Source organism: Tachypleus tridentatus, chromosome 5 (assembly GCF_004210375.1).
Source record: "Tachypleus tridentatus isolate NWPU-2018 chromosome 5, ASM421037v1, whole genome shotgun sequence".
In the NCBI taxonomy this organism is placed as follows: domain Eukaryota; kingdom Metazoa; phylum Arthropoda; class Merostomata; order Xiphosura; family Limulidae; genus Tachypleus; species Tachypleus tridentatus.
This window is the reverse complement of record NC_134829.1, coordinates 23,417,013-23,443,909: the sequence shown is the minus strand read 5'-3', so window position 1 is coordinate 23,443,909 and position 26,897 is coordinate 23,417,013. Positions and strand designations below refer to the sequence as shown.

At 33.5% G+C, this 26,897-nt stretch overlaps 1 protein-coding gene across 1 annotated transcript in view; it reads left to right on the top strand.

Annotated features, from left to right (window-relative positions):
• Nucleotides 1–26,897, top strand: part of pit (probable ATP-dependent RNA helicase pitchoune) — a 78,764-nt gene that overhangs the window by 30,202 nt on the left and 21,665 nt on the right. Inside the window, exons 8-12 of the mRNA XM_076501630.1 lie at nt 1,403–1,517; nt 4,542–4,681; nt 4,973–5,134; nt 5,921–6,073; nt 15,413–15,583. Coding sequence (XP_076357745.1) covers nt 1,403–1,517; nt 4,542–4,681; nt 4,973–5,134; nt 5,921–6,073; nt 15,413–15,583 — 741 coding nt within the window. The remainder of the gene's footprint in view (nt 1–1,402; nt 1,518–4,541; nt 4,682–4,972; nt 5,135–5,920; nt 6,074–15,412; nt 15,584–26,897) is intronic.

Here is a 26,897-nt window from a genome sequence, read left to right as displayed (position 1 = left end):
AGTGCATGAAAGTATTATTTTATAAATAATTTATGTAGAGTATCCATATTTAGTTGACTGGCATAAACTGCTTATCAGAGAAACACTTGTAGAAATATTTTGGTGACTATACAATCTACTTATGCAACTCAAGTTTAGGGGATGACATTTTGAAAGTCTTCAGCCTTTTGTCTTCCTGTCAGTTTGTGCAGGTGGATTGAGGTGGGCATGTTTTGATTAGTTATTTTGTTCTGGTCCTGATTGGTGGAACTACTTAATGTGGATTCAACCATGGTTGCCATAAGTTACTAATTTCTAGGCTGAATTCTCTGTTTAATGAAGTTTTTATTGTGTTGATGTAGAAATATTTCATTATTTTTCTTAATTTCCAAAACTTGTCATCCCACTTCATGATTCAAAGTTTTGTTCCAGTCTTTTTTGTGTACAATTAATATAGTATGTTCCACAATAGTTGAATTCTATGTTTTCATTAGTCTTGTGCTGTTTTTATGATTTTTTTATCCTTGTCCTAATTATCTTCCTGTTTCTCCAGTGTAGTTTTTGTTACAAGAACATGGAACTTCAAAGATTATACTTTTTTTGTGTTTCTTGTTAGAAGGTTTTATTTAGGTTTTAACAGGATATATCTCACTGCTTTGTAAGATTTTCAGCAGAACTTTGTTGAACCTCTAGACTTTATGTTATGAGTTTTTTACTTAAGTTTTGCACATGGAGAGATTAACAGCAGTAGTAATGTTGTTCTTTTCTTTCTGCCATGGTCTTTTTTTTTAGGGAATTAGTGATAGAATTAGAGATATAGCTTTTTTGTTTAAAGTAGTTTATAATGTTTTGGAATTCTGCTGTGGTGGGTGTTTTATTGTAGATGTTTTCAGTTTTGTTGTTCAGGCATTGGATTATATTGTGTTTTGCCAAAGGTGTATGATAGAACTGGAAGTGTAGAGGTATCTGTCTGTGTTTTCTGTGTACAGTTGTAAAAGTTTTTCTTTTTTGCCTACTGATGATTATATTAAGAAATAATAGGCCAACTTGTTTTTCTATTTCTGTAGTAAATTTGATTCTTTTGCTTATGAAACTATAAAAGTAGTTGTATATTGCATTTGTTTATTTTTATTTTATTATTTTTAAAAATTCTTCATGTGTTTCAACTGAAAATTGTACACTGTATCAGTTGTAATAGTAGGTGTTCCATAGTACTTTTTTTTTTTTAAATAGTAATTGAAGTGTTGCCCTCTGGTGGCTCAGCAGTAAATGTATGACTTAGGACAATAAAATTAAGGGTTCCATCTAGGCAATGGACACAGCACAAATATCCCATTGTGTTACTTTGCTTTTAAAAAAAATATGACAAATAATTAAAGTGTTAATTTTGTGTTTGTCATTCTTGGTTTTACTTATTTGACAGAACACACCCAAATTCTTGTATAAAAATCTTCAGTGTCTTATCATTGATGAAGCAGACAGAATCCTTGACATTGGGTTTGAAGAAGAACTGAAACAAATCATTAAAATCTTACCGAGTAAGTTTGTTTTTATCTTCAGTGTGGTGTATGTGCATCTTCAGGTTTGTTAAGTACACTGTTGACTGGCACATGAGACTTGTAACAAGTTGTCAGTCACTCAGTACGTATTTGTTAAGAACAGTAAAGTAACATTTAAACCACACTTTATCTGTAAGCTACTTGGCTAAAACATACACTTTTACTTAAAACACCATTTTCATGGGTTCTTTAAGAGACATCAGGTCTTTGGGTATATAACAACCAAGCTGGCAAAGCATGATTTCTTAGATGTATTATCACATTGCTTTAAGACTGATAGGTAATGCTTCACCAGTTTTGTTGCCATACATCATGAATTAATTTTAAAAATATAAAAATGAAATTAAAATAATAAGGTACTACTTTTTTTTTTTTTTCATCTTTTTATGTTTTATCTTATTCTTATTTTAACTTGGAAGAGCAGTCACCTTCCCACAGCTGTCTGCAGGCAGTGAAGGGTGATATAGATGTGAGATGTTGTGGGCTTTAGCATTCAAACATCAGTCTCTTAATTTCTAATCTTCTCGTGAGACTAGCAAATTGGATGTTAAGACTGATAGATGGTGTATCCCCACTCCAATGTGGGTCCTTTTTTTACAGTCACTTCCAAAACCTAGGACACATTTCATAATCCCATGTTGTAGCTTGCTCTCTGAAATCTTTATTTAAAAATATAGCATATTTTGTTCAATTTAAATGTGTTTTGTTTTGGCTTAAATTTATGGTTATATTTTCTATTTGTGTGTGTGTGTGTGTATGTATATATACATATTGTGGCATTTTTTCATATATATTTGAATATCAAAACTTGTCATAATTACATGTAGTAGTTTTTTATTATTTTAAAAAATTTCTCAAATCTTGAAAAATGATTTTTGGTGGAACTTAGTGCCTCTAATGATCGAACCAACAAAGTCTGCAGTTCTTTACTACTGATATTCACCATACAGTAAAACAGTATTAAAATTTACAGTATAATTGACAGTACGAAAGTCAAAATCAGAAAAACAACTAGAAGCATGAGGCCTAACATTTGAGTTAATCGTGGAGAAATTAAAAGAAAAGTGAGAGAAAAAAAATCACATGAAATTTATGTGATTTCCATTCTATTATTACCTTCATTTAGTAATCACTTGAGCATAATATTTTTAATCACAGTGCTGGCAAAATTACATTGCAAAGGGAAGATAGTGTGCAGTGTAAATTTAGCTTACAGATCCACCAGTCAGAAGAGGTAAAGCTAAGATTTTGCTATTCCCATTTCTTGATACTTAACCTGGCTACACCATGCAGCTCAACTGGGGGATTACAAAACTCGCATGGTGCCAGCAAGTGAAGTAGTCTTGTTAATCAAAATTACAATAACATTCTGAACCACAAGTTTTATAATACAAGTGACTGAAATGCACGTATAACTGGTGTATTTATATTCAACAGGTAGAATATGGAAATCTTCCATCAATAGTGTGTACCAGCAATTTTTGTCATAGACTTTCTAAGTTTTACTGACTAAACTGCAACGCTAATCAGTAATAGTTAATTTCAAGCCCTGTTTTACAAAGTTTAGATTACTCTTAATTTCATTTACTGAGGTAAAAATTCAAAATAATGTTCATAACTATAAAGCAAAATAATAAAAAATTGAAATAAAAAATATATATTTATATGAAGCATTTTAATCAATACCATTAATCAAACTGAAGCTAAAAAGGAATATAATTTTACTTTTAAGACATAAAAGTGAGCTGTTATTATTTAAGCCCTTCATTATGAAATTGTAGGAGTTTAATTTTAAAAAATAGAAAGTTGAGAAAATGTATTATTGTAATACTCTGACATAATCTGAGAGAGAGGGGTGGGTATGAAAATACTGAATCATTTACTCTAACGGTGGGAACATAGATTTGCAGAGTAACCAGAGATTTATCAAATTAATTTTGTATATTCTGACAGACTGAGTTTGTAAGAAATTAAAACTGAAAACAAATTTAGAATCACCATAAACTATTAACACAATCATAATGAAATGGTACTTTATTTGCCACAATAGACAGTCATCTTTACTGGAATGTTAGTTCCAAGGTTATTTCTCTCTCTCTAGAATTGTTTGAAATGCACTCAGTCAAGATTTTGTATCAAACTAAGAACTGCTGCCATACTTGTTCAGTTGAAGTCACATAACAGACTAAATGAACATCTTGTTATTTACTTCAGTGAGTCACATTAGATTTACCCAGAGTGACTATTGCTACTCATGTAACTGGTCATTCGCAGTGATTCTTAAGGGAGGTCACAACTTCAAGACGTCAGTGACTGCTAGAAGAAAAAGACAGCTTTCCACCTTTACACACTGAATATGACCTTGCAACTATCTTTTGCATAAAAAATCAAAAGATGCTGTCTTATGTGAATGACATATATGCATAGATGACAAGTGTGAAACATATTATATGTTAAAGCAAGGAGGCAGAAAACATAATACTCTTATATACCACAAGAGTAAGCATTGATTAGTGTCTCCACTATCAGCTGTGACATTTTACCAAGTATTCCATTCTTATTCGAATGATTTTTTCTTATTTTCAATGGTAATCTCAGCTTATTAAAAAATTAATTTACCTAGAAGCTAACAATTATGACAACATCAAGAATTGTTTCTGGTCCACAGGTTTAGAGTATTTTTAACTGACTTGATGTCTAATGCTCAGAGGAGTTCTGGCTTAAAAGTATTAATAAGATAAACTTTACACTTGTTTAACCAGTTTATTAAATTTCTACTAAATCTAGATGCAAGTTAAAATTTATTGTTTCCTAGAGAGAGAAAAAATGGAGAATTGAAATTGAAATTTTAAATCAGTTAAATTATATTTATTTGTCAGATATTGTACTTCACTTACTGTTTACATGTAATATTTTTGACGGAGTGTTGAAGAAATGTGTAACAGCTTTAAAAGCAGGTAATTTCCTTAAATTTTACACATTTCTTTCTGTGTTGATATACAGAGAGAAGACAGACAATGTTGTTCAGTGCAACATTAACCAAGAAGACAGAAGATCTGATAAAGTTGGCTTTGAAAAAAGAACCATTGTACATTGGTATAGAAGACATCAAAGAAAAAGCAACAGTTGAAGGTTTAGAACAGGTAGTTACAAATTTGTGTTTGTTTTTTGATTAATTGTTCTGATAGGTACTCTGTTCCACATGATGGTAATGATTGTATGTAACCAATAGTAATGATTATACTCATTTCAACTTTGCATTCTGGAAAATTAGGGTGAACATAGAAAGTGGAGTTTATAAGAAGTTGAGTAATTGATGTTTAGCTATGTTTGGTTTAGTAGCAACTGTGTCAAAACTTTCTTTATAAAGTTGGTAACTTACAATAAATATTTCATACTTGTTAGATTTCACAGTTTTTTGTTTGTTCCTGTAGGGTTATGTTGTCTGTCCATCAGAAAAAAGGTTTTTGCTGCTTTTCACATTCCTGAAGAAGAATAGAAAGAAGAAAGTGATGGTATTTTTCAGCTCATGTATGTCGGTCAAGTTTCACCATGAACTTTTGAACTACATTGATTTGTCAGTCATGAGTATACATGTAAGTTTTTCTGGCTTTGTATTTCTATCTAGTGTTAAATACAATATTATGTAATGTACAAAAATATAAATCTCTGGTTAGTTGACTTAATTATGAAAATTATGTATATGAAAATACAAGTTTGGCTGATTTGAATTAATGTAGTGTATCAAAATACAACTCTGACTGGTAAAATGAATGGATTGTTTGATTATTTTTCTCCAGTTATATTTCTTACTGCAGGATATTTTATACTTTTCTCTTTTTATTAATCAATAATCTTCACAACTATATAGTAAACATTATATATTAAAACAAAACCTTTTAAGATGGATATTTATTTAAACCAATATTTTGTATAGGTGATATGTAAGTGTTACATGATTTTTTATATCTAACTTGATAAGCATGATGGATAAATATATACAAATTCAAATACAGTTATTTGATTATTTAATTTTTATCAAACAAATTTTACATAGTGAAAGAATTAAAATCATATTATATTCGGTCTTGTTCATTTTTGAAACTTGTATTTTAATCATAAACACAATATTTCATCACTGTTTAGTTGTATAAAACTATAGTTGATTGGTTAAAACTGTTAAGCACTTCAACTTACCCAAAACACATTGATACAAATGGTAAATTTTGTGGATATAAATTACTTTTTCTAAATCAGAGGTCTGTAACAAGTTTTAATTCATGGTTTTGTGAATTAATGAGTCATTTATCTTTTTAAATTTGAAACATGATTTTTCAACCTTATTACTCAATATTGATACAAGGTATTTGCTTTATGTGTAGGGAAAGCAGAAGCAGACAAAACGAACAACAACATTTTTCCAATTTTGCAATGCAGAGTCAGGAATTCTGTTGTGTACTGATGTGGCTGCCAGAGGTCTTGATATTCCATGTGTTGACTGGATAGTGCAGTATGATCCTCCAGATGATCCAAAGGTGAGAATGCCCTTAGGTATAAACTAAATTTACAGTTATATATGAAAAATTGGCTGGTATGGGTAGAGAAAGCACTGTGTAGAGGAGCGAACAACAGTTTCATAAATAAAATTTTTCAAGAGTGACATTTTCTTCGTTAATATAGGTACTTATTTCACGTTCTTACTAACTTTTTGCACAATTACTTTTAACACTGAAATTTAGAATTGGTTATTAACCCTTGTTTATAAAATAAGAACCTTATTTCTTTTTGTTTTGCTGGAATATGGCTTATGTACTGAGTCAAACACAGCATCTCTGATCTTTCAATTTTTGGAAATTGTTTGTTGTGTACACTTATTTCAAAATATGGCATGTGTATAACCAATCAATGGCTTAAAATTTCCCCAGAGAAATTTTCTCGGCCATTTTAATCTTTGAATTATTTTGATTCAAGATTTCAGTGAGATAGGTTGTTGTCATTAGTCTGCTTGAATTTTCATATTTTTAAAAATCTAAATACATCTTAGTTACTAAGATTAATAAATTAGTGTAATTCTGTGGTATCAGAATAGTCATTTATGTTTTTTTGGTTATTCAACTGTATATATAAAACTGTATATTATAATCTTAGTTACTAAGATTAATAAATTATAGTGCAATTCTATTGTATCAGAATAGTCATTTATGATTTTTTGGTTATTCAACTGTATATATAAAACTGTATATTATAATCTTAGTTACTAAGATTAATAAATTATAGTGCAATTCTATGGTACCAGAATAGTCATTTATGATTTTTTGGTTATTCAACTGTATATATAAAACTGTATATTATAATCTTAGTTACTAAGATTAATAAATTATAGTGCAATTCAATGGTATCAGAATAGTCATTTATGAATTTTTGGTTATTCAGCTGTATATATAAAACCTAAAAAAATTTTGTTTGATATCCTCCATGTGCAATATTTTAAAAGGTTTAGCAATTTATGCCCAACAGCAAGAAGAGATAATTGTTTGCTTTACTTTTGGATTTATTGTTCTATATTTTAAGAAAAACAAGTTTAATAATTTATTTCTAAATATTAATAATCTATATATTTATACATATAATGTATAATAATTGAAATGTGACTGTATATTACAAAATACTGGTTCATTGAAACACAGGGAAGACTAAAGGTCAGTTTTATATTACTGGATACATAACATGTGCACATGCACTGTGTCAATGCATGTTATGTAATGTTAGCTGGGCATGACTGACAAGTCAATGTAATAAAAAATAATAAATATATAGCATTATGAGAATTAAGCTACTTAGAATAAACATTTGTATGTTTGTGATGTAATGTAAGCATTCTAGCACGAAAAAAGTATACTTTATATTTATTCCCTAATTTCTTCATGATGGTTACGAGGTTGGTCAATTGACAGACCTCACAGAAAATAACATAAAATATAAAGTCTTACTGAAAACAAATTTTTGAAATGAAGAATCATTTCTTAACTCATATGAAATGACTTTGTACTCAGACTAGTAATAAAACAAACTTAATATTTTGACAAACAAATCTTTAATAAAAATATTTCTTTAAAAAATGTTATATTTTTGTACAAAAACTTGTAATCTTTACTGAAAGCCTACCAAATCTTGTGAAGATACATATGCTATATCAAAAGTTATAGTGCAAATATTTAATATGTGCAGACAAACTCTTGTATATTATACTGAGCCTGTTGGAGAAGGGTTAACATAACTTATCATGGGTTACACCTTTTCGTTCTGTAAACTTGTTTTAATTATGAAATAACAGAACGATTTTTTCTATTACCATACTTGCATGTTATTTTAAAGGCAATTTAATTTACCATATTTTAACTTGTATCCTTAATTAGTTATGTTATATATTATTCTAGAACTCTTGCATTTATGAATAAATGACACTTAATAAAAATAAAACAAGAATTCTTCAACCCTTTGCGAGTGAATGGTGGTCAAAGTGCCATTTAACACTGTATTATGTATTTGATGTCAATTATTAGCTAATCATTTTACCCTCCCCCTCAGTGTTGCAATTCTTAGGACTTAACATTAGTAATTGAATTTCAATACCCTTTGTGGGAATAGCATGAGTAATCCATTGTAAAGATTTGCTTTTAACTACAAACAAATATGTTACTCAACATTGCTGAATAATTAACAGTTCATGGTAGAGATGAATAAATACCAGGTATGATGTGAAGGGATTCTAAAACAAAATTGTAGATATACATTTTGGAGATTTTAAAGGTTATGCAAACGGTATTCAAACTGTACTCTGAACATTGTCCCCCACGAAGGGACAGCGATAAGTCTGCAGATATACAATGCTAGAAGCAGGAGTTTGATTCTCCTCAGTGGATGCAGCACATACCCCAATATGGTATTGTTGTGAGAAAACAGACACTGTGGACAAATGTATGTTTATTCTTCAGACTTCTCAGACTGATAGCATCTGTTCACAGATGTATTTGAGTGCCAGTACATATTTTAACACATATCGTTTTTGTGTACAAAGTACTCGGAGATTTTACTTAAAGCTTGCTATATTTGTGTAGGTAAACTTAGTAAATTTGAAATTCTAGTTAATATTCTTTCTGTGGTGAAACTCCTTGGACTTTAAGTTAAATTTAGTCAGTAAGAATCTTGTAGAAGAATAATGTTAACTTCTTTACTCATAAAAACATGTTTATAAATATTTTTCATAACCTTTTTAGCCATTTTGTACCAGAACTAAATTTTTCTATGTGATATGATTTTAGTCAATGTTCACGTCTAACTCTTTCCGCCCCCCATTTCTTTGTTTCCTACACATAAAAGTTTCCTCTGTGTAACAACTGAACTCAGCATGGTATTCATCTTAAAAACGTATCATCGAAGCCCTTCTCAAATCATATTGGCCATTTTTTAGTTACTTGCACATTTCAAGTTTCTATTCAAAATTATCCCACACAGTAAGTAGTTTATAATGTCTTATTTACCACAGATATTTCATAACGTATTAGATTGCAAGTAATGTAACGAGCAATAAATAACAAGAGAATTCATTTAATTTTGTTGTTCATTATTTTGCTACTAGATGGTAGCACGTTCCTTAAAATGTAATTTGTAATTGATTGTAGTGTTCGTTTAGCAAAGTATTTGTTTTCGTACCTCTGTGACAACTTCCGGAACCTCTTGTGAAGGAAGAGAAATGTACAAAAAATAAAAGCGCGAAATATTTTCTTTTTTTGCTATTATGAATTGTTACAAACACGTACGAATATTTAATCCCACACCTCTTAATGTGCGGTAGGAATGCAGTATTGACATTAGACGACACAATCCATTGTTTTTAAGCATCTGTTTAAAAGCTAATATTAATATTTTAACAAAACCCTGTTAAGACAGAAGGTGCTCGCACATGATGGGTCGTATTTGAAAAGAAACTAATCTTTCGAAGATAGATAAATTTCTGTTAAACGTTTGTCATTTATCATGGTAAATGGAAAAGTGTTTAGACAGATTAAATGTTTGTGTTCGGAAAGTTCCTTTTCCCTGTCACACCAAACATTCTCGCTCTTTCAGCCGTGGGAGCATTATAATGTTACGGTCAATCTCACTATTCTTTAATAAAAGAGTAGCCCAAGAGTTGGCAGTGAGTGGTGATGACTAGCTGCCTTCCCTCTAGTCCTACAATGCTGAATTAGGGACGGCTAGCGCATACAACTCTCGTGTATCTATGCGCGAAATTCAAAACAAACCAAACCAGAAGCTTGTTTTATGTTTTTGATCAACACAACTTTGAACGGCTGGATTTGAAAGTTCACAATATTATAAAGTATTAGTGTTATCTATGTGCCCAGCTATTTTTTTATCGGCTTAAATTAAATATAAATAATATTTCCAATTAAAAATGTATTCGAATTTGTCATGACAGTAACTTGCTTTGTTCAGTTGCTAATGATGTGGTGGTTAAGGAACTCGACTCACGCACGATCTGCGGATTACGAGTTCAAATCCCATTACCAAACATGCACACCCTTTCAGCAGTGAGGTGTTATTATGTTACAATCAATCCCACTATACGTTAACCAGTAGTAGCTCAGTAGTTAACTTCTTTCCTTCCCTCTGTCACTTCTAAATTAGTTAGTGCGAAATTCATGAAACAAAACAAATTGTTACCAATATACCAAGAGGTTTTACGTCTAATTCATATAAATGCATTGTCGTTAATTTTATTTTTAATTGATTGATTTTTTCATACGATTACAGAGGTTGTAAGTTGTAATTAAATACGTATTTGATTATTGTAACACCTGTACTGATTGTAGGTCTCTTAGCGTTTTAACGTGATTTTGATAACAGTAATATTTTTAGCTTCATTTATCTTTGTGAATATCAGTTAAAACAGTAACAGTTTTTAGTTGATTTTAACTACCACCATAAACAGGTAGCATACTAAATAAACTATCACCCCCCTTGTTTGTTTGTTTATAAAGTTGCCAACCTTACGTGCATGATTTATGTAATGATAAAACATCTCTTTATACAGCAATACTAATACAAAAAATCGATATCTTTGATGTATTTTTAATCTTTGAATGTGTCTTATAGCATACTGTCATATCACAGAAACGATATTCGAGTTATTTATTTTACAGCAAACATTATATAAAGAAAAACACCTTTAGATATTTCGTTTCTTTACTTAAAACTACCATGATTTTCATGTGTGTTTTTTGTTTTGTTTTTTAATGCTAAAAGTAGAATTTCCTGTTCAGGATGTTTAAATTTTATCCCAGTAAACAAGGCGTGTTTCGTTTCCTCCTATATTTTTCAAGTTTTTATTCAAAGCGTGGGAAAGAATGAAACATTTTATAAAACATGAACTCGTACGCCACGTTTATTTACGTCTAGCACTTTGTCGGTGCTAATGATCCCCTGGTGGATAAACAGTAAATTTACAGACTTAACAATGTTAAAATCTGCGGCTCAATTACCCGCGGGAAATAGTGTGTATAAGGAATAGTGAATGCCTTCGCGCGACAACAAACAAACAACGATATTGTTAAATGAATCAGTCATACATGGCATGTGTTTCATTTATACTATTATATATATACACATGTGCACGCACATATTAGTAATATTAATAAGACAAAGTGTAGAACTTCAGGAAATCATTCTAAACAAAGCAACCATTCAACCTATGCTCAAAAAATACTATTAATAAGCAGCATAGTATGTTTTTAATGGGGGGGGGTATTTTAGGGAGTTGTACTTGGAATTAATCCAGGTATACTGGTATGTGCGTGGGTACATATGAACGGTATGCGTAATATACACATTTATATTGCAGGAGTAAACCGGATAGCTGGGATATAAAGTTTGCTAGAGTTTCTGCAGACGAGACAAGCAGTTATTTATTTCAAACGTTACCACTTATCATTTTTAAAAAAAGAAAACCTGAGGATTGGGTACATGTTTTGTATTTATTTTATAATAAAGGAGACGTCAAGCACTGAAATGGTCTCTGTCTCACACACGCACGCACACATTGCAATAAATAATTAGTTCGTTACGAACACGCGCTAATCCCCAAGGACAAAACCAATAACCCCAAAGTATAAACCACAGTATAGAGATTATAAGTAGTATCTTCGATATAGAGACGTCTCTGTAGCGCCACCAGGTTTCTATTAACAACTTTCATACACTGTATGATAATGAAATTTATTCATACAGAAGTTGGTACTCAACCCCACATCTCCACTTATAACAACGTGAATATTTATATCAAGAACGTTTGTTTGTTTGTTTTTTGAATTTCGCGCAAAGCTACTCAAAGGCTATCTGCACTAGCCGTCCCTAATTTAGCAGTGTAAGATCACAGGGAAGGCAGCTAGTCATCACCACCCACCGCCAGCTCTTGGGCTACTCTTTTACCAACGAATAGTGGGATTGACCGTAAAATTATAACGCCCCCACGGCTGAAAGGGCGAGCATATTTGGTGCGACGAGGATTCGAATCCGCGACCCTCGGATTACGAGTCGAACGCCTTAACCCACTTGGCCATGCCGGGCCATTATCAAGAACGTATCAGTGTATTAGAACTTGGTTTCCATCTTTAGCACGGTAAGATAAACAAGTATCGTGGGTATGTCTCCTCCTGCATAGAGACAGTTATTTTAGGGTATATAACACTGTAGGCTCAACTTCCTTGGAATATATTCAATCTTTACTTTGCAACCTGATCAAATACGAGTTTTTTTTCGAGGTGTGTTTAAATTCTCAGATAATTTGTGTCGTATTTATTATGATATTTTTATGTATAGTTCGTATCTGTGACGAACATTTGATAACTATTAAAATCACTTACACATTTTTATTTACAAAATAATGTTTGAAGCGTAAAATAGCGTAAGAAGAGTTAGTTACGATGAGTTAGAAACGTAAAACCGAAAAATTACACTATTTGAAAAAATACGCTAAATATTTAATAGTAAATTGTTTAAAATCAGAGTACGTGAGCAAACTGTTGCTTCTAATACGCGGATCTGACAACTTTTAAATTAATAATTTTATACCCTCTCGATTTTCTAAGTTTTGTTCATTTGAGAAATCTCGCCAAAACTACCCAAGGCCAGGCATGGCCAGGTGGGTTGAGGCGTTCGACTCGTAGTCCGAGGGTCGCGGGTTCGAATCTCCATCACACCAAATATGCTCGCTATTTCAGCCGTGGGGGCGTTATAATTGACGGTCAGTCCCGCTTTTCGTTGGTAAAAGATTAGCCCAAGAATTGGCGGTGGGTGATGACTAGCTGCCTTCCCTCCAGTCTTACACTGCTAAATTAGGGACGGCTAGTGCAGATAGCCCTCGTGTAGCTTTGCGCGAAATTCAAAAACAAACCAACTATCCAAAGGACTTTACTCCGCGTAGCCCTCCCAAGGTTTGAAATTATAAAACTACATAGAGTTAAAGGCAATAACACCCACAACTAACTCTTGTCTTGCCAGTATTTTCATTATGAAGAACACGTTTATATATATGTCAACGAGGCACGAACCATTCAGATTCCAAGTAGGGTAACCATTAGGCCACGCCTTGGCTCACGTAATATCCATAAAACATTACATTCTGATCAGAAAGCAACATATATGCATGTATATTAGCGCCGTTAGAAAAAGTAACGAATTAAAATAAGGAGTAATTAGAATAGAAGAAACATGAAAAAATTATTGTTGTTAATTTATTCAAAGAAAACATGAACGTTTACTTAGATGTTACACACAACAGACAAATAAAATGAAAATATATTCCATATGGCTATAGTAATGTTATCCGTTGTACACAATAGTAAAACATCATGTAGTACACAGTAACTTGATGGTAATGTGCTTCACGGTTATTATTTAATACAAGTACAAAGAAATAATTGTTTGTTTAGTACGGTGTCAATATTCTCAGGTGTCGTAAGGAAACGTTAGTTTCGGACTTGATGTAGCGAAACGTCGGAGTTGCAAAACGTATGTAATGTAAAAATAGTTATACTTGAAGACAAGGAACACCAAGTGTGTGTCCAATTTGGAAAAGTACAGTTTTGTGTTCACAGAGGGCTCAATAATACAGTTAATATATCTGTATTTCGTTCTATTTCGAGTAACATTTATGTAACCAGAAAGGGCTATCTGTGGCTGCGTACGTTTCCTTCTGCACTCTCCAATTCGAATACTTTAATCGTTAACTTTTGCAATTTTAAACAGAGAAAAGTCCTGTACATATGGTAGAAATATACTTCTTAGACGCAGGAAGTTACGTACTGCTCTGTTCCATCCCATCATAATCGTGGCAATAGCCTGCACCCGATCAAATTCCAGTCATAGCACGTGACATCAGAGGTCCATTCTTTATATAATCGGTTTCACTTCGCAACCTATAATGTCACTGGTATCACTGATGTCGCTCTTGGACTCGTGTTGCGAGTTTTGTAGGATCTAGGCTTTCATTGTCACCAGGAAATGCATCCCAGCCTTCTCCAACACCACATGATATCATGTACTACATCTGTACAGGAGATGCATCTTACATACGAGAATGATGTCAGTACTGCATATTTGTTAGAGTTCTCGACAGAATACAAAAAATCTGTTTATTTCAAATGACTATCATGATATACTACAGTGGTTTCAAAATTTTAACATCTGTAAATCCCTTTCATGGAATTGCCCAATCCCATCAGCCCCTCCTAAAAATAAATATTTTCCAGGGATTTTCTCCCTTACCTGAGTCTGAATTATATTTAAAACACACACACAAGATGGTGTTCATGGAAATATATGGTTTGTTTTTCTTATTACATTTTTAATACGTACTATTATTACGTTATTGTTTATATTACATCATAAAAACTAGAAGACTCGTCCAAAATTTCACTTTTGTAACTCGTATCGCTATGATTAAGCCTATACTTCTTCTTTATCTTAGCTTAAAAATGGAAAAAAAAAAAGTTCTTCACCTTCCAGTTTGTCATGTGCAGCCTTAAAGTTATAATGATTTCAGTGATGGATGCACACAAACACTTTTGCTTCCGCTATTGCGAACTTTTTCTCGAGAACGTGTTAAAACATTTTGCGAATCACACGCAGTCTGGAAATCACTGATGTGGTGTATTATCAATAAAGTTACGTTTTGCTTATTCGTTCTGTCTCACGTGCTCAGCTTGTATGAAATGTGGCGTTAAGTGCCACTGTCTTATGTTTAGAAACTGATATATATTATTGTGTGTTTTAGTGAATACGTGAACGTTTTCTCTGCCATCTTTAGAGTTATGAGTTGATAAGGGTATGACACAACATGAAAACCTTATCGCATCTTCAGCTATGTTTGTATATCATTTTTCAAACCTGATTTGGGTTACCCATTTCTGCCTTCAGTATTTGTGAAATTTGTTTTTGACTTGAATGTTTGAAATTCATAAACATTGTTAATGTGATTTTCTCACGTCCATGTAACGAACCAGTTTCTTGTGAATTCTTTTCAAATGAAATTTGTAGTACTTTTTTGTTAAGACGGGTTAGTTTTATTACGAAAACCTCGTGGAGTGCCACGATATTGTATATTGAAATTTACATTTTTAAGAAGCCACAACCAGTTTTTATATATATATATATTTTTTTTTACGTAAGTGTGTGGTATAACTTACGGTAGTTGATTAAAGTAAGATAACAAACATAAGCAAGCCAGGAAATATTTGTAATTATCAATAGGTCACTGAATACGCTTGGTATCACGGAATCATTGCTCCAAAACTAAATTCTTGTCTCTCATACAGGAGTACATCCACAGGGTGGGGCGAACAGCCCGTGGGGAGGGAGGCCGTGGACACGCCCTGCTGATCCTACGCCCTGAAGAGCTGGGATTCCTTAGGTACCTGAAACAAGCCAAGGTTCCGCTTCAAGAATTTGATTTCTCTTGGAACAAAATCACCAACATTCAGCCTCAGGTGATGTTTCGTATGTTCATTCCTAAAGAAATTATGACTTACCTGTCTTGTTTATAAGGAAGAAAAAATGTATATTACCTTGGAATTTCAAATAGTTTATTCTTCTAATGATTAGTATTATTACAGTAATCACCAAAAAGAGTCAAAGTTCTTGGTGTTGGCTTCAAACGTTTCAAGTTACTGTTATCATGGATAAAAATAGTTATGCTATTACTGTGGACATAATGGATGCAAATAACTCTAAAAAATACTGTGGCCTACTTCTTTTTTTTCCCCACATTCAGTTAGTTTCTTATTCTTATTACAGCTTTATATTATGGAGCAATAATTTACCTCATCCATAAGAAGAGGACTGTCTTATCTTTAATCAGTTACGTGTTACAAGTCTGGTTTTATTTAGAATCCCATTTTTTTCTAGCATCCTCCTTATTCGTGAGGAATGAATTTCATCCCTTGTTCAATATTTATCTTCTTCCCTAGTTACTAACTGAAAAACAAAATTGTGAAAAAAAATTTTCGACCTAAAAGTTGCAGTTTATGAACTTTCGATATTGAATATAGTGTAACGTGTTATGTTTTTAATTTGAATTTTCTCGCGTTCTGCAGTTTATGAACTTTTGATATGGAATAAAGTGTCACGTGTTATGTTTTTAATTTGAATTTTCTCGCGTTCATACGCAGTGTAATTACATTTAGTAATTTCTTTTTAAGAGCTACAGATTAGGTATTTCTGATATGATACACTTAAAACTATTATCATTTTAAGAAATACTATTATTAAGTCGAATATGAAAGCTTTCCATTGTCGATCTAACATTTCTATTAATTGCTTATAAGATGAAAAGTATACTTCGTGTTGCGGCATTATTGAAGTATATGCACATTTTATATATAAAGCACGCCGCTATGAATGCAGATAAACACACACAAAAAATGAAACTCAGAAGGATGCTCAAGTGAACTCGAGTGACTTCTATTGGAATCATACAGCGCGTTCGGTTGGACACGAGGAAACGATGACATCATAGTAATCGTACTTGAACCGAAAAAAACGTTGAGTTACTGAGACACACGACGTGTCTGCGGACTTGCACTTTCGAAAGCATGGTGTAGCTTTGTGTTTAATTACAAATGAAACAAAAACTGGCCTTAATTAAGAAATTTGCCTATATCAGGAATGCCTGTTTTAGGGTATGTAATTGACTGCTGATGCGGACAACGTGTTAACTCCTAGTGCCTGCAGCTTGTTTTCGTATGAATACTGGCTAGTTAAACATCAACTTTTGAGTTTTGTCTGGTAGATAAGGCTATCCCCAGCGCATTTGGGGGCTATTATAACTTCAAGGTGGCACTGGGACTTGCAATGGAATTTGCAAAAAAACTTTTAGTGCTTATTTTATAATAAGTTCATCATTGTTTTATAGTGCTGATTTTAATCGGCCATTAACAATCAGTATAAATAATAATACTGAAGCTCTTTATTTGACTCTGTAGTGCAGCATAAGGCTGGCGGAAGTATGTATAGCTGTAGCTTTTATTCATGTAGTTCCTTGTTTTAAATCCGAATGTTAAATTTTCGGGTACAATTATAATATTTGTCAACGTTAAAATCATGAGTTTTGTCAATTATTATTAACTGCTTTGTTCTATCATTATTCATGGTTGTTCATAATATCACAAGATCGTCGTATTGTTAATAAAAATAGGAGGATAATATTTGTATATCAGAATTGCATCTCTCAAATTTGTATCCCTTTCCTAACAGATAGTTAGACAGAATAACCAGCTACAGCGGCATTACTAAACAATTATTGGATAAAGATTATAGATAGTCCCAATGTGATTAAATAAAAAAGAGTATTAATTGTTAAGAGTTGTTATTTATAGAAGAGAATGGTACAAATAATTTAATATGTTTGTATTACCAATAAACACTGTAGATGTATACATTTTCAATCAATCATATGTTGTTCACATACAGAAAAGAAATATATTCACAAATGTTAGAAATTACCGCTAAATTAAGATTAATAGTAAAGTTTGTGATTTATTGTTATGGTTATCACTAATAAGTGAAAACTAATTATGAAGCTCTTGATTTATTATTGTGGTTATCACTTATGAGTGAAGACTAATTATGAAGCTCTTGATTTATTGTTGTGGGTATTACTAATAAGTGAAGACTAATTAAGAAGCTCTTGATTTATTGTTGTGGTTATCACTAATAAGTGAAGACTAATTATGGAGCTCTTGATTTATTGTTGTGGTTATCACTTATGAGTGAAGACTAATTATGAAGCTCTTGATTTATTGTTATGGTTTTCACCAATACGTGAACGCAGATATCCCTCGTGTAACTCTGCACTAAATGAAAAACAAAACCACTAATAAGTGAAGTGCTTAGTTTACTGCTGTGGTTTTTATTATTATCTCAAACAAGGACAGTGAACGTAATGGTTAGGACTTCTACATGTGCACCATTAGTAGCTCTCGGCGCGTCTAACAGACATTCGTTTTCAGTCCACGTTCGCTGCAGAATGTTCACAGTTAGAGAGGATATTGCATCTGTTATTCTTGTCTATGGCTCTGTGATTTTGTTATAGGTGTGCGATAGATAAAGCCCTTAACATACCCACAGAAAAAGAAATCTAGTGGAGTGGTAGATATTTTGAGACTAGCCTTTACTTCATTGTGCATAACATTTTGGTTAACGTGTGCACCATCAGGTCTTTACCGTATACATTTTCGTTTATATAAGCACTGTTAATACTTCACTGTACTTATCCATATGATTAACATGTTAATAACGTGTTGTACTTGAACTTGTTAAAGTTTACACCATTAAAACATATCTACTAGCAGAAGTACTCGTCCTCCGGGCAGGTATAACTGATAGTTCCTGCGCAAGTGCACTGGACCTGCGGCATTTTCTGGAATTATCAGACAGTTCTGCAATAATGTACTCGTACAAAACATTCAGGCATGTTCACCATCCGTAGGAAAATGATTTTATTGAGATTTTAGTTTAAAAGCGAGCTATCATTACAATATTACATCACAGAGTAGATATTATTGAAATATTTCTTTGTAAACCAGTTATTAATGAAAGTGCTTTGTTCTTTTCTTCCAACACTCACGAGACTTTCACTGAAGAAAAGCAAATCATTTATTTGAAGTTTATTTTTAAGAGTGTTTTATGTTTGAAACTTGCCCATTCTGTTGTAATATTTATTGGTTAAATCTGAAATCTACTCCGTTTTGTGGAAATTTCAATAGTTTTATTTATTGGCCAGCTATAAAAATACTGCCCAGGTGTAAAAATATGACCCAGTTGTGATTAGTGATTATCGGTTTTGTGGTTTCTGAGATCCGAGTTAAGGATGTAGATATTGTAAGTATGAAAAGACAATTGTAGTTGGGTTTGCATACGACGACTGTGATTTCGGATCCGGTTAAACCTCATAATCTGTAGCGAGACAATTAATGTGAGAAAACCTAAACTGCTTGAAATATTTAAGGTTTGTGTTTAGAATATGAGCTCAAATCAAGTATCAGAATCTTGAAAATAGCCCAGTTCTCCTTAAGATTTTCTACTGTTTTTATTCTTTCTGCAATAAATGATAGCGGTGAAAACATATTTATAATAAACCCTTAGCAGTAGACCTTCCTCTGTGAATTTAGCGCGTGTCTAAATGAATTTCGTTTTTTTGAGAGAGACGTGCATTTGTCACTCAGTGTGTCACGTGATATATTTTAACAACGTATTAGTTCAAAAATATTAATTACTGGGCCCGGAATGCCTATGTGGTTAGGGCGCTTGTCTCGCAATCTAAGGATCACGGGTTCGAATCCCCATCTCACCAAACATTCTGTCCTTTTTAATCGTGGTGGCATTATAATGTGACGTTTTGTCCCACTATTGATTGGTAAAAGAGTAGCCCAAGAGATGGCGATGGGTGGTGAAGACTAACTGCCTTCCCTTTCATCTTTCACTATTAAATTATGGACGGCTGTCGCGGATAGCCCTCGGGTATCTTTGCGTGAAATTCAAAACATATCAACTTCCGTCCCTTTAGTCTTTTACTGCTAAATTAGGGACGACTAACTCGAATAGCTCTTATGTATCTTTGCGCGAAATTCAGAACATACCAAATGCCTTCCGTATAGCCTCTCACTGCTAAATTAGGGACAGCTAATGGAGATAGCCCTCATTTAGTTTCACGCAAAACTTAAAACATACCATATTAAGTGACTCCTAGGTCACAAGCAACTAAAAAGGACTGTATTCAGCAAACCTAGAATACAAATATTGTAATTTGATACGCAATTGTTTGTATATTTCTCCAGCATACACACGTACAAGACGCGTATTTAGATTCAGGTTAAACTAACAACAACTCTGCAATTTAAAAATAATATTTGTTGAATACCCATGAAAATGAAACAAGCGTGTTTAATATTATACAAACTTTGAGAGCTTATATAAAATAAAATTAAATTAACCAGTAACAGATTCAGTTGTAAGGAAGGAATGAAGCCTCGAGTCTTCCCTTGGTATTTTTTGGTGTCTTCAGAAGTGTTCGTATTAGGTTCATGGCATAACCTCATTGTAAAGTGCACGAGAAGCGATCTGAAATGGGATGGTTTCAGCCCCGCGGGCGATCAGTTCTTCCATCTGGTAACTTATTTTTTCACCAGCTCGTTAAACCGAGAACGGTAGTTGTGGACTGGTAGAATAACCTTATTTGCGTCAGACTGAGTTAAGCTAATGAACTTTTCGTTAAAAATTACTCGGAACTGGGTTTCATGTTACTTCAATATTTAATCATTAAGTTGTAACATGGTGGGTTAATGTGATGATGTTAACATTAGTGGCCTAAAGTGTGCTGTATATTTATTGAATTGCATTGTAAACATTAATAGCATGTAACATTACTACACTGTATTGTCACGTTTCTCCTCAAGTGATCACCTCTTTAAATCTAATTCGTAAAAATCTAGTGCGTAATGCCAAGAAATAGAAAGTTTTATCAGAGTTCTATCATAGACGGTCGTAACCTCATCCGGGTATTTTGTTTATAGAATCGATGTTTGAAAGCTGTCGGTCAACGCTATTTTTGGAAATATTTACTCACTTTCTTAGAAAAGATGTTAGTTTAAAAAGCGTAACCTCATCTCTCCGATTATTTGGGCTCAGGCCATTCTCGGTATTTTGGCCTGATTTGGGGCGATGGATAAATTGGAAGGCGCCATCGGTCACTAAGGGATCATCTTCTAGCCTTCAAAATGCGATCTATTCGTCGTTATTTTTTTATCATCATCATCATAATCTACTCTCGTGTTATATCTAAATTACATCAGTCATTGTTATTAGAAATAACTTATACGATCACCTAATAATTAGTTTTTATCGGTCCCAGTGCCTCCTTTCTCAACTCAAGCATGGTCACAAATAATTATGTACGCTGGCACTGGATGATAACCCGATAACGTTTTGCGTAATCGTTCATTCCTAAAGATAATAATCAGCCAAGAGTTGATCGTAACACACTGATAGACGTAAGATCCAAAAATCAACTAATGAGTTATAACACCTACACTATTTTTTGTGTGTGTTTTTTGTCCCTTTAATTTACTCTAATATTTTGAACCACGCTGAGTCATTTTGACTCGTGTTAGTGTGCTGTAGACGTTCGTGACAGAAATCTGGATAGAAAAAAAATCATTGGTTTATTTATGGAAGCCCTGACTCGTCGTTTATTATCAGGAGCTTTCTGTCAAGCCTACCCTTTTCATCAGTATGTGTAACATTGCATTACACACGCTACATTTTAATGTTGTTGGCTGACAGACTCATGGCCGGAAATACGCAAGCATGATGCTATTATGAGTATGATGTAGTGAAAGATGTCGCTCATGTCGCTCTTCTTGTATCACATTACGTATTGTGTTGTGAATCTGATGTTCTGTATATACAGAGCTGTAAATATAAACAGTCACAACGTTTATTAGAATTGTAGAATTAGCTGATGCTAATCAGAGTTCATCCTGTTGGCTTCTGTGCACAGAGATGTAACTATAAACAGTCACAACGTTTATTAAAACTGTAGAATTACCTAATCTTATATTTTGTATGCAGAAATAGAAATTCGTAGTTATGCTTTTCATATTTACATGTCAAACGTGTTCAAGGTAGATTACAACTAAGTTTATCCACTTAATGTATTAATGGTTTGTTTTTTTCTGTCAAGTGTGTAATAACCGAATGTGGTGTATTGTTACCTTAGCCTCACTAAGGTGAGTAAACGGGTTTTTATTACTGATTTAGAGATGGTTCAGTTGTTTGTTACACCTTCAGTAATAAGTGAACTGAAAAAACTAACCCCATCGGTAAATTTATTTATTTATAACGAAAGTATCAAACAGGATGTCTCCATCGTACTGTTCACATGATGTAAAGTAAGATTTTGGACAGAAGTGTGTATTCGTGTTGACAGCTGTATTTATTGTGGTACTTACGAATGTTTGAGTATAATAAAAGTATCGAACATCAGGTCTACGTTCTAATCTTGACACGATATACTCTAATATCTTGAATACAAATGCCCTCCGCTAGGACAGCGGTAAGTCTACGGATTTACAACGCTAAAATCAGGGGATCGACTCCCCTCGGTGGGCTCAACAGATAGCCCGATGTGGCTTTTTTTTTATAAGAAAATACACTTTAAAACAAACATTGATTCATAACGACGACTGTATTTGATGTGGATGCGAAACTTGTGTGTATGTGTTCAATACGTGTTTCCTCTTCCACATACGTGCCGGAACTTGAGGTGACCACGAATACAAAAAATATTAAAAGAAACTGCACATGAGTAATTTAGTATCTTGAAAACTTAAAATCAATTTACCAGGGTTAAAGGTCAACATTTCAGTTATAACAGCAGTCTTGCATCTGTAGGTGCGCCCAAGATATCGATTGTTTTAAAGCGGTACAAATAATGCAGTGTTCGATGCTCACGTGCTTGTCTTATCAGGCCCTCGTGCAGGAGCATCATAAATATGTTTTACCATACGTTATCACTGTAAATCTTCTCGAAGGTCACGTGCACCGCGGAAGTCCCAGTAATCGTGCTTTCCGCCGAGTGCAACTCTAACAATAAGAAGATTTATGAAAATACTGCTTGCGTGATGAGCATCTATTTTCTCAGCATAACCCGGTTTGACAGCCCCCCTGGCGGTTTATCTTTATGTTATAGAGTTTACCGAAGGGGGAAAAGGTGGGGGATCGAGTGCGGCTTTTGTGAATCGAAACGCCGCCATGTCACGATATTTTACTCTATATGTGATTTTCCTTTGAAACGATTTTCTCACCTGTTTCAACTTAACTATATATTGGCTACAGGTGCATGACCAGGTATTGGAAAACACACAAAAAAATTTTGTTGCGTGTCATCGGTCAACTGCTGTAACCTCTGACCTCTTGGGTAAATGTTATTAAATGTTGAAACTGATATCGATTTTACCATGTACTGTACAGCAGGGAGCACCTCAGGTTTTCTCCCTGATAAATAAATAAGCAAGGGGATTGTCACCTTAATGTGGAGTCGGTTTGAATGCTAAAAATTCTGTATAATTTAATTAATATAAAATTTTGATATAATTAGAGAACTATTAATCATTACCACATTTTTTAAATTCAAAATTTTCTTGTGCAGGTATTTTTGAAGTTGATAATGTCTTAATGCGCACAAAGCAAATGTAGAATTTATTTCTTTAATATTCGCTCTGAAAAACCTCAGCTGAAAGCATTGGCTGAAGCAGATGAGTAAGATTTTTTTTTACAATACCTTGGAGATACACATCGGACATGAATTTCAGTCATTTTGAAGTACTGTCTAGAATTCTGACTTTGGTTTTGCTACCTTTGTTGTTTTTCCGGATAAAAATAGATCAACGGTATTGATATGTAGATTCTACTTAGGCCACAGTAAAGATCCAAGAGGTTGAACTGCATTGTTTCTATTAAGAAATTGTTTTATTATCCTTGTTTGTTTTGTATCTTTACCTTGCTGGATAATGAAATGTCTTCCACTAACGACATTGTGAATAGGAAGCTGCCTTTATCGGGAAGAACGTAAGTCTCCATCAACACTTTAGAGATCACCAATTGTAATTAAACATTCTCATATTTGGATGCTGCCTCCACCATTCTTAAATGAGATATATGCGGACAAGTCTCCTTTAATCTCTCAACACATGAAGAAATGCAGGAGTTTATTGGTTCCAAGAATCTCATACCTTGACTTGTCAAATGGAAGTACTCTTCTCTGTATGTTTCTTTGTTGTTGTTTTCTGAACTTGAAGATGTCACTTCTGTTGTTGCTTTTTCCAGAACAAACTTTGTTTTTGCTTTAGTCCTTGTCACAACCTGCGTGTCTTCCTGAAATAGTCAACTTCAACACAAGTGGCTCCTTGAAGTTCTGCAGCAAGACAGCTGCTAAATTTTGAGTGAACTGAAAGCTTCAGTAATCTTCTTTTTGTCATCAGTATTACCAGTTTCATTGATTAGTTTAATTACTTTTGGAATTTCAGTTTTCGATATATTCGTTTACCAAAATTTTCCGCTGGCTGTAGTAGCCATCTTTATATATAGCTGTTATTCATCAGAAAATGTGTATCTTGGATTCATATTTGGTTCTTGAATATGGAAACAGTCATATAAAAGTCACAGACAAAGGAGCATTTAATCAAATATTCTAATAATAAAGAATTTTGAGAAAAAAATATTTGTACATTGTAAAATTAATAAGTTGAATGCTCTTTGATATTGTGCGTCAGTGTAATACCCACATTACAATATCTAAAAAATAGGTTCTTCTCTTTCAGAAACATAATTATATATTTTCACTTCTCATTTTCTTCTTTTTTTTTTTAATTAAAACATTAAACTACACTAGTTAAGGTTCAGCTTTAAGTGTGTGATGTTCTCAAGTAAAACTGGGATAACCAACGAGTAGTTTCGGCAGTGTAAACGTGGTAAAGTTTCAGTTTTAATGGATTCGCGTCGATTTATTTATAGGACGAAATGACCTCGTCGAAGAAAGCTTTTGAAAAAAGCCGAAATGTCGTTTTACTCTGGCAGCTTTAAATCCGAGGGTTTATGGTTCGCTTTTGATCCGTGAGCTCGTTATAAGAGCGACAGTTAAATTCCGCTATTCGATTAAAGTAGCCCTATATTTTGCGATGTTGGTATTTAATGTAGCCATTCAAAGATACAACGACTAGCGCGGGTAACCTTTGTGTATCGTTGCGCAACGTTTCGAAACAAATCCTCCCTGTCCAATGGCTCAGTGGTACGTCTTAAGTCTTGTAACGCTAAATATCTGATTTCGATATCCATGGTGGGTACAACACAGATAACCTATTGTGTAGCTTTGCACTTAACTACAAACGAGCCTCCTATGTCGTCAAGATATAATTAAATTAGAAGTTCTATAAAATGAAAACATAGGTTGGAAAACATGTAGTAATTAAAAATTTGAAGTATTTAAAGAGGTAAGTTATTTACAAGTAAATACGTGTCTATTTACATTAGGTCACGTTTCTTGAAGTTTTTAGATGTCTATGCGAATAGAACGATAGAAAATAAAACGACATCGTGGCGGCTTGCTCACACTATTTTTGTCTTAGTTCCGGTTATTTCTCCCCCCCCCAAACCACGACTTTTCGGGACAAAAATCACGTTTCCTTTTGCAGCAAGTGTAGTTATTTGTGGTGCAGCAGGTGACATGAGAAGAGGGAATTTATGATTTAACTCTGTTGCTACCCTGGTGTCACCTTTCTAAAGATGTGGGCTTTTCCTGCATCTAACTATCACGATAGGGCGAGTCGATACCACGAAACTGTTGGATAAAAGAGTTTTCAGTTGGAAATAAGTGCCCGAATATCACATAAACCCATCGTAATGTCGTTACTTTAAAGGTACATAAATATTTTTATTTGAACAGACACGCAGGCGTTGTAGCTATGTGTAATTCTTGTCCCATTAGTTACGGACGGTTAAAATCATGTCTATATTATTTACGTTCCGTTAAAGCAACAGGGCTGTTACTTGTCGTATCCCAGCTGGCCTGATGAGCACGTGGATTTGGACGAAAGGCCTTGTTGATACTGGTTATTACAGATATAGTGTGGTTAACGTATTCTTCACTTTGACTCAAGTGTTCTTATAATTGTGTTTAATTGGGTAATACACCGACATGTTTTATGATCTTTGATTAGGATATTGTACTTACAAATATCCCTTCTGATAAGGAAGAGTGCCGTAATATTTATATAATATATATGGCTTTTAATAATGTCAACAAACAGCCTGTTTTAAGAAAACGTTTAATACATTTTTGTACAATGATTCTATTCTACTATGAAGATATATAAATGCGAAACGTTTATGGAGTCCTACCTTCCCTCCCGCCCATGGGCTCGGCATGGCCAGGTGTGTGAAGGCGTTCGACTCGTAATCCGAGGGTCGCGGGTTCGCATCCCCGTCGCACAAAACACGCTCGCCCTTTCAGCCGTGGGGGCGTCATAATGTGACGGTCAACCCACTATTCGTTGGTAAAAGAGTAGCTCAAGAGTTGGCGGTGGGTGGTGATGACTTGCTGCTTTAACTTCTAGTCTTGTACCGCTAAATTAGGGACGGCTAGCGCTGATAGCCCTCGTGTAGCTTTGCGCTAAATTAAAAAACAAACCAGATTTTCCTCCCCTATTGTTTATAGACTATCCAGTGCTGTTAATGTGACACAACATAATTTAGAGGAGATGTGATATGATGTATCGCGGTGTATATTGCGAATTTATAATAAATATGACAAAAGTTGCATTTTTCATGTGCTTAAGTTTTGTTGTAGTTCCGTTTTGTAGGTGGGAAAAAGTGATGTAGCTTAACTGCCTAGATAGATTGTATCTATACTTGAGAATTGAAATGATTTTTATAGGCGTTTATGGGATTTGGAAGTGGTGTCGACTTGAGTGTAATAAAGTTGTTTCAGCATTCAAAGCATAGTTTCGTAATGGTTTTTATATTTTCTGGCATGGAAGTCCGACGCTTGACAGCTCTTAACGACCAAGCAGGAATGTAGGTGTATTTCAGATCGGTGCCAAATAACCTAGCGTGTGAAACTTAGTTTTGGAAAGCATGACTTATTGATATTTTGTTATTAATGTTGCATTTTTGCCATTTCTTTCTCTCACATTGGGTTTCTCAGATTTGGCTATCGAGGCTTAAGTATTCATGCAGTTGGAATGATTA